Source organism: Clytia hemisphaerica, unplaced genomic scaffold, assembly GCF_902728285.1.
Source record: "Clytia hemisphaerica strain Z4C2 unplaced genomic scaffold, Clytia hemisphaerica genome assembly, whole genome shotgun sequence".
NCBI classification, from domain to species: Eukaryota; Metazoa; Cnidaria; class Hydrozoa; order Leptothecata; family Clytiidae; genus Clytia; species Clytia hemisphaerica.
The window spans coordinates 3,318,887-3,328,749 of NW_027103528.1; the positions used below are offsets into that span (position 1 = coordinate 3,318,887).

At 33.5% G+C, this 9,863-nt stretch overlaps 1 protein-coding gene across 1 annotated transcript; it reads left to right on the forward strand.

Moving 5' to 3' along the window:
- Positions 1–1,360: 1,360 nt before the first annotated feature.
- LOC136799576 (tropomodulin-2-like) lies at positions 1,361–9,399 on the forward strand. The gene is made up of 8 exons (XM_067056295.1): positions 1,361–1,820; positions 3,596–3,869; positions 5,038–5,145; positions 5,394–5,635; positions 6,425–6,508; positions 7,426–7,485; positions 8,015–8,159; positions 9,211–9,399. Exons 1-8 carry the CDS (start codon positions 1,710–1,712, stop codon positions 9,252–9,254), a joined length of 1,068 nt encoding a protein of 355 aa, XP_066912396.1. The 5' UTR covers positions 1,361–1,709; the 3' UTR covers positions 9,255–9,399.
- The last annotated feature ends 464 nt before the right edge of the window (positions 9,400–9,863 follow it).

Sequence of the window (9,863 nt, forward strand, 5' to 3'; positions counted from 1 at the left end):
ATAAGAAATTTCTTGATTCTACTTCTCAGGCTTTAATGTTAATCAAAGTTAACCTAGTTGACAATCGCTTGTAAAAGGCTTACTAAAAGTACTCTTATATTTCTTTGGGCAAATACACACAAGGGCTCAAATGGCTTAGAATAAACAGCCTTTGTAGAATCATGCTCCATCTGAATTTCGTCATTGATGTTTCTTACAAACAACCTAGTTCTGTCTGCCTTAATCATTTGTTATGTTGTGACGTCAGTATGGTAGTTAAGTCATTACTACGCATTACAGAATGACGAAATATGAGATTATTCTATCCGCATTATTTTTGTGGTATCGTCTTTTGTGTCCTTTATTTCAATCCATTGATTTTTCGACTGAAGTACTGCATTGTATTGACATTATGTGTGTTTATGGGACAAAGATGACTGATATACGATAGACTATGAGTCGATTTTCAGCAATTTGTTTTGATTACGTTTCGTCTTACTGTTTTTCTTCCTACTTGCGCTGATAATATTAATACAAGAATTATGATTATTTAGGAATTATTTGTAAGAAGAATTCATTTAGATTGATGGTGTGCTAAGCAATGGCAATGATAAAAAAATGGTACAAATGCAGATAGATTTCTTTCAGTTTTTTTCACTGGACTCATCGGCCTCATTGATGTGTGCACCGTTATCCAGTGGACTTTCAGAAGAAAATTGCTTTTCAAAATTCTGGGGGGGGGTTGCTAATGTTTTTGTCAGTTGAGTGAAAATTATCCGAGTCAAATAAGCATGTAAAAGTTTCATTTTCTAGAAAAGATTTATTAAGCGGTTTATATCAGTACTTCCCAATACAATTAAAATTTTATTAGAAAACAAGTGGTTAGAGTCATTATTTTAAGAGAACATTTTAGCCGAAAATGATACGATTCATTGCCAATTATTTCAGGGACCATGAGCCTTGTTTACTAGAGAACTTGGTTTACTTGTTCATCTAGTCCCTCGCTTTTTTTTATGACCTTGCTGTTGATACAGCTAATATAGCGTGTACTCGAATGACTCTACTATTTATCCTATCGTATCGTGCTATTTTAAACTTGACTCCGTCACACACTGGTTTGAAGTAAACTTTTTTTACTTTTTGGGCAGTTGTTAGAACCCGGGTGCTAGAATATCCTGGAGCTTTTTAAAAATTTGCTAAGCTCAGTTGCAGTAGCGCACTAAAAAAAAGTATTCTTCGTCGCGGTGCCGTGTTTGGGGGCCGAGTCGATGGTCTTTTGCTTTATCATTCGGGTCTGTAAAATACTACAATGTAAAGAAAACAACATTCGAAATTGAAAATGGAAACACTTTTATTTATGCGATGTTTGCACTGCACCGCCTTTGCTCCTCAACAGACAGAAAACAAAACTTGGGACGTTTTATGAAAAGATATTAAATTATGACACTGTGTACACAAAAATAATGGAGTGTCTCTATTGTATGTTACTTTTATTTTAAAAATCACAGAGGGGGCTTCTTTCTCTGCAACTAGAATCTGATCTTTAGACATGCTCTCACTTTTTTCTGATCTCTAAAGTTTTGTTTACAAACATTTTTTAATTATAATATTGTCTTTACAAAAAATGTTATGTACAACAGCTCAGTTCAATCAGTATGTCCTATCTTGTTTTGTGTTTGTTTACAGACAATCTCTTTCCACTCTTTTAGAGGTTTTAAAGTATATATAAAATGGCAAAAGTAAGAAATAAGAACTTCCTGACAGAAGAAGAAAAAGATTTATTTGATGGATTGACTGCAGATGAAATTGCTGAGTTCAACCAAGATCTTGATGAAAAAGATGTAAGTTAATGACTTTCTTAAATCTTTATTTTATGTTTAGTTTTGTGTACAGTACCGTGAGTGGTCTAAACATATCAGTTCAGGAAATTGCTGAAAATGACAGTGCAGCAAGAATTCTGCAACTTTAGCGTTGTCATATTCTGCAATGTTGTCGAATATCGCAGCTTTTCTGCTGTGAAATTTGACAACGATTGTCCTTTGAAAACCAAGAGAACAGGGTTGCAGGAGGACCTTGTCGACGCACCAGACTGTCCGGTATATTTGTCCAGTGGCAAAAAGTATCCTTTCACTACACCGGACGCAATAAGTCCGGTGTCAGTCCGGTGTTGCATACAGGGAATTTTGGATGCCGGACATTTATGAAACAAAAAATTAAGAAACACCGGACGCACCGGACTGGTCATGTCCGGTGTTCTGATTGTCCGGTGGGAAAAAATATCCTTCTCTGACACCGGACATCCGACTTCCTTAAGTCCAGTGTAGAAATTGTCCGGTGGTAAAAAAGATTCTCATTTTACACCGGACTTTCGCGTGTCCGGTGTTCGTTAAGTCCGGTGCGTCCGTAGGGTCCTGTTGCAGAGTGACGAAAGGGGTCCCAAAATCATGTGCATTTTGTAGAACAATCTGAAAGTAAACTTTTCACTGCTCTAACTTGGGACGGCAATTCGGCCACCATTTCACCGAACCTCCAAAGTCATTTGATTTGAGTTAATGCAGGTTAATGAACTGCATATTTAAAAAAACACGATTTCTCTTTCGCACCGAGTAGACTTTTAAAATCGAAATATGAAAAAAAGATCTGTAGTGGCAGGTAGTGGAAAACACGCAAATGTCTGGAACAAAGAAGACCAAATTAGTGGCAAAACGATGGAGCATTTGACGTCACTCGCGCAGCAAGTTACACACTCGTTATTTGTTAATTCCATCGGGTGATAGACAGTTAGGCGGCAGTTGTTCTCTAATTCTCCAATCGGTGTCTGGTCATTTGGAATAAAAACAAAAAAGTTAAAAAGGGCGCACTATCAATGAAAGTTATTGTGGCATGTTATGACAGAAAGAATGATTGATAAACTTGGTGGAGTTATCAAAACAAACTTGTTGCCAAAGAGATTTAACAGTGAAAATACAGGCCAGATATCAACAGTCCCATGTTTCGACCAATCGTCCCAAGTTAGAGCAGTTGACGGTAAAGATTATTAAAATCATTAAGAGAGTTATTTATTATTGTTATTATTATTATTATTATTATTTTTATTTATTATTAGTTTATTTAGTAATGCAGGTTAAAAAAAGGCAGTACAAGACTGATGTGGACCTACTATCTTACTACTTGCTATTACCTACTGCTTAAAATTTTACTATACAAGAGAATACTAGGAGAACCCACTAAAATGCAAATCTTAAGATTAGTAGAGCTTAGTTAGGGCCTCAATCATCCTTCTGTTATGCTTTAAATCAATCAATTCAATTTTCCAATGATCATATTTTAGTAAAGTACATTTTAAAGAGTTCACTGCAAGAGACAAGACTGATTCCCCTACCCTACACACGTTTTTTAGCAAATGAGGCTCAACATTTTGTGAGAATTGAAAATGGTTGACCGAGGAATGTAAAATTTAGAACTTGTTGGAACACTCATTTTGTTTTGTTCACATTACTGCTTTGGATGGTCTGGGGCTAGATGATTGATACCATGCTTATGAAAGTAACCCCATTTAATGAAAATGGAAAAATAAATTCTTAAAAATAAGATGATTTAACTTGAAAATTTTTAGGAAGATTTATTGCCTGCAGGACTTCGTGGAGAGGACCAAACAACCAAAGATCCTACTGGACCGTTTGATCGTGAAAAATTGATGACATATTTGAAGGATGAGGCAGTATCGCAGCCTGATCTGCAAGATCCACATTATGTACCTTTTGAAAAGAAAACGAGAGGAAGAGTTTTCAAAAAGAAAGAAAAATCAAAGACTACAACCCCTTTATTGCCAGACGATCTAAGTGATGTTTTGGACGCAGCATCTGAGGATGATTTATTAGAATTAGCAGGTATGCTTTTAGTATTATTTAAATGCAACAGAAATTTTCTTCATACACAGCACCGATTCTAGGGTCAGATCTGGAAGTTATATTTTAAAACTCCACCTTGTTTGGTCAGGTTATGATTTATGCTTTCATGAATATGCTTGTCTTATCGAGTACGCAACAATAAATAATGCTCAGTATTGGAAATATTGTTACAATGGACAGAGAATCTTGAAAGAAGCCTTACTTCATTGACACAGATCATATAAGACTTATTTTTTGAGTTTTTTTTATGTAACAAAATATCAAGATTTATGTGGATATTTTTTTGGTTTTTGCAGATGACAATCTGTGGAAAGTTTTGTGGTTTCCCAACTGTTGATAAGAAGAGAAATTTTTCTCTTTCTTTAAGATGTTTTTATTGAATTTTTTATAAAGCTTTTTCCTTTTAAATCTATTCCAAAATGATTCATAATTTAAATCCTTTCTCATTTTCGTGTAGTTTCATAGGAACATTATAATCACACTTTTTTTCAATAATATGCACACTTAGTACATTATCCTCACACCTCAGCATTTTACACTAACTAGCAAACTAAGTTTGTAATAATAAAACTTTGATTCAATATAAATTCCTTTTTAACCAGTCCAGTTAGAACTTAAAAAATTCAGATATTAGTTTGGTAAATACAACTTTACTAATTATTTTTATTCCCCATGAAGTTTCTTTTTGTTAAAAGAATTTATTTTGTCTTTACTCACAAAATGGTACAATTAATTTTCAAGTTCAATGGAGTATATTTAAAAATCTTTGAAAGCAAAACTTCAAATTATACGATGACTCTCGTCCCTGATCTTTCAAATCAGTCACTTTGAATTACAATATCCATACATGTCTGAAGCCTTTTTTACAACGTTTTTGTTTTTGCTATCGATTTTGACCCCACAGGACTTTTATCGGGGGTATTTTGCATTAAAAAGCAACAATTTTCTACCTGCTTTATTCCAAATACAGATACTTAAATCCCCCTGTTGAAAATCATTAACACGTCACAAAATTAATTGCAAAATAGGGAAAAACAGCACTACTCCAAACAAATTTTCATCAGTCATTATGTAAATTCTACAATAAAATATAATCATGGTACGGTTTCACTTAGATTTTTAATATTTATCTCCATCATATTTTTAGCTGTTTTGGGTATTCATGGTATGCTGACACAAAAACAAAGTGAAACAGCTGATGAAGATAAAACATGGGACTCCTTAAAAGGATCTGGACTTAGGAAATACAAAGGCGGTAAGAACTTGGAACTTCTTCTCCATATTGTTATGTGTATTTACATATATTTTCGGCTATTCTAAGCACTATGTAATACAATAGACCTGGTCCTATTTTTAAGTTTGATTATAGTAAAAAAATTGCAAGCTGCATATTTCTGACCTTATTTTATTACTTACTACACTTATCACCCCACTGTAATTCATATCCCATTTGATTTATTCTACTTTTATACTAAAAGTCTATCCTAAAAATCTATCCTCAAGGTATCACCAAAGCCACCAAGGTCAAAGAATACACAGACAACGAGGCAGTCAATGAGTTGGACATGGAAGAAGCATTGGCTAAGCTGAAAGCCGGTGATGAAACACTGGAAGAGTTGAATCTGAACAATCACCAAGAGGTCACCGAAGATATTCTAATGGATATTGTAGAGCATCTGAAAAATAACACTTCTCTGAAGAAATTACATTTAGCAAACACACAAATGAAAGATCATATAGGCGAGGTAAGGAAAACATGACTATTTGATAATAATATCCAGGCATAGTCATACCCATACATCGTCACTTAGGCGAGGATCTAGATGCATTGAGAGCTGAAATTGAGTTAAACTGAGGAAAATTTTTTTTCAGGGTTGCTGCACTTGTTAATTAACCTTTTGCATTCACTATGTCTTTAAAACTCAAGTATTTTCCTAGAAAGTCTGCTGAATATTGACCTCTTTTAACTTTAAGCAAAAGTAGTTAAATAACTGTTTGTTGCATTATTTGCAAATTTTTTATAATGAATGAATGCTAAAAAATGCATAAAATGAGTTTTGAAAGCGACAATCAGTCTACTTTTGTCACTTGTTCGGTGGGTCACAAACTACCTTTTGATAACATTATTTGCCTGCGAAAGTTTCTCTCACACTCTATATGAAGCTTTTCTTATGAAGATATCAATCTAATGAGATCATTTCAAAATAAGGAAAAAAGATTAATTACATTCTAATGGGTGAGCAATTGAACTATCATTTAACATAGTTGCATAATTAATTACCACGCGTATTAAAAGTTTAATTGTGTTATCATACAATAGAATCTATTAATGACATCTTACACTGAAGAGTCATTTTACTGACCAGATTCCTGGCTCTTAATCTTTCTTTCTGTCTGACTCCAGAATTCGAGACGTCAATATTGAACGCTCTTCATAGGTATATCTGGTAGTTACAACCAAGGGCGAGAATTCAAGTAATTATTTAGATTCATAATAATGTTAACTGTATCTATTCATCTTTTGTGTTTTTTAGGAACTTGCAGAAGCTCTGAAATCAAACACCACTCTGGAGATTTTGAATTTAGAATCCAACTTTTTGAAAGCCGAATCCGTGATGGTGAGTCATGCTTGCAAGTTTTTGATAAATACATATTTTTTACAAGAACATCCAAAAAAATTCAGGTCTTCGGATGCTCCTTTTGAGTTTTGAGCCTAGAAATGTTCCTAAAATGAATTTAGTGAGTGTTTTTGTGCGAACTCCTAAGATATTTGAGTCTGTAAAAGTAAAAAAAAAATAGTTCTTAACTTTTACTTAATACTTTGACCCTCGAAGCCTTATGTTCTTATATATAGCTTGGTCTTATAAAAGACGTGTATTTCATTATGTTTTAAACATTTCCTTTATATCAAAACTTTCTTTTGTACGATCAAGTACTTCTATTATTCGAATCTTTCTGTAATTCGAACTAAAATATTGGTCCTCTCAGCTGAAAAGTGTTATAAAGTACTCTATAATTCGAAGAACATTTTTGGTCCCTTGAAGATCGAATTAGTGAGAGTCAACTGTATTTCAGTGTTGACAGAGTTTTACTTTAAATCTTTAAAACGTTAAGATGTAAAACATTTGATTAACAATGAGGATTCCGATTACGAAATATTTAAACCTTAAATTGGAAATGAAAACATGGTTAAACATAGCTGCTTGGACTTCAGTGGTTGTCACTGTCATGATTATTACTTCTCTCATTTGACCGAAATTAATCCGACAATCATTTTCGTATTAATTCAAAAGTCGTGAAAGTTAGTACTTTTTCTTTGTAATTGAGTGTAATTTGCGTGCAAGCATAATTAATGCAAAGGGTAATGGGATAGAATTTCGGTCAAGCAAAAAAATAATGTCAATTTTTAGATTCTTCATGGTATTCTATTTGGAAAAATCAATACAATATCTTTGACCTAAATACCACTTTTTAAAGGATGCACATTCTATCTATGCAAGGTAGATCCATCTAAGAAAATTCTTTTTGTTTGCAGGCTCTTCTTAAAGTGATAGAAGTAAACGAATCATTGAAAGAATTGAAACTAGCCAACCAGGTAAATTTACACTTTCTTTATTGTTACAGGGTTGCTACGCCTGCAAGAAATGTCCGGAATTAGTAAAAGTCTGGAAATGACTGGAAAAAGTCTGAAATTGGGATACCTGTCTAGAAAAGTCAGGAATTGGTATACCTGTCTGATAATAATAATCTGGACTTTGATGGAAAACTTTCTTAATGGATAAAATGTCTGGAAAATATCGGGTATTTTGCGAAAATGTCTGGAACATTTTTGGGACTTTCAGTTAAAAATCTTGAGAAAAGGTGGTTTGAGACTAAAAGTCTGGAATTCTCAATTTGGCAAACCTGTAGCAACCCTCTGTTAAGAACTTTAGTTAGTTCGTGCCCCTCTCACTACGTTCATGGCGATTGTCTTTTAGTAAATCCCTTTCTATTGCCCAAAGACCATCTAAAAAATGAGTTTGGTTAAAAGACTCAAATCCCTTTTTTAAAACGTTATATTTATGAAATTCAATGAAGAAGGTTACATAAATGATAAGTTCTCAATTTTAATTTTCATTTTTCAGTACAATAAAATTGGACACAAAGCAGAACAAGCAATGGCAAAATCGTTGGCTAAAAACACGACGATTCTGAGGTTCGGTTACAATTTCGATTCGAGGGGACCAAGACACACATGTAACAAATACGTCATGAGAAATAATGATATAGGTAAAAATTCTTCACTTTTGTTTCCACTTAGCATTTGTATATTGGGCTTTTCTAGGGAAAAAACCGCCGTATACCCCCTGTTAAGGAGGTCCATTTCTCTGTGGCTGGAAATGCTGTAACCCCCTGAAATTCCAGACCATTTCAGGTTTAAACCTCTCTGGAATTCTGAATTTTAGTAGGATTTAAAAAGCTTCCCCCATGGAATTCTAGTTATTTTAGACAGATTTTTATATCTCCCTATGGAATTCCGCCACATATCAAACCTTACCCCCTTGGAACGGAAATGGACCTCCTCAACAGGAGTATACGGTTTTTCTGGAAAAGCGCAATAATCTTTATTCCCCTGTCTTCCCCTGTCTTAGTTTGTAAGCTCTATCCTTCGGTCGATACAAATGCTAATTTTCTTGGTTTTGGTAAACGCAATCTTTAACTAAAATAGGGGTTTAATTTGAGCTGGTTATTGGTGGTAAGAAACAGTTCGGTAGATTTGTCATTTAGTATAAAACTTTTTCCATTCAGCAAAATAAATCTACGTATTCGCTATAAGTCGACTTTAGTTTATGTGAAAATTTGACATAGAAGTTTGGTCGTTCTGCGGTACTTCGCTTTTTTCATCATAAGTAAGGGATAACTCTCTGCTAAAGAGTAGATCCAAACAACTTAAGTTTTATTAAGATCCTTTGATGAGAGAGGTATTTCGACAAATCTCTTCAAGTGTGATTTTGGATTACTTCTAATAAAAATGTGTTTGTTTGGTAGCAGGGGGGTTGTTTGCTTTTTTACCGATGAGTCTCAAAAAGTTCTTTTTATAACTAATATGATAATTTTCTTGATTTTGCCTCTTATTCGAGCCCCCTTCTGAAGCTATTTTGCATATTTCAATGATATTATGTTTTTTTATAGGGATCTTTTCTTTCACCTCCAAATGAATGTGATGATTTTTTTTACACCTCCAATAGCTTATAAGAATGTTCCGATTTTCTCCTCTTTCTTTTCCTCAAAAAACACAGACCCGAAATATAATTTTTCTCACTTTTCGTTTATTTTACAGACCGACAGAAGAGGCAAGAGGCGAAAAGACAGAATGGAAACTGAGACGATTGAACTGGTATAAAGCTTTCAAGTTTTTGTTTTTGTTTGAAATGGAGATTTTTATTTCCCCTCAAAACATCGGTGGAAAAAAAGAAAAATAACTTTCAAGAACTGCTTTAAATTATTGAATGGATTATGTCCTACAGTGAAAAAAAGAAAAATATATCTAGCTAAGAGGTCTATAATTATGGAATTGAGAATTGGCGATCCCAGAGTATCTGCTCTTTCCTTTAAAAATCTGAAACACGACTTAATCAGGTTATACGAAACATCCCTTACCCATCGAAAACTGTAAAAATGAATTTATTTTTAAAACCGAGCGATTCAATTAATTGTTTTGGAATTGTTTATAGAAATTATTATTATTATTATTGTTGGAATTTAAAACACTTTGCTTGATTTTGATTGGATGAAAATTTGGACTGTGGTACGGAGCTATTTTACCCGGCTTGAAGTTTTAAAATTTCATTGAAAGTTAAAATCCTGATTTCTTTGTATATTTTTTAAGCTTTTAAAGCTGTGAAAATCAGTTCCTTCGAGTTTATTGTTTTCATCTTATCAGAATAAGCCCAAATTCTTATTTTTCATTTCTTAATGCGAATATTTAACAAG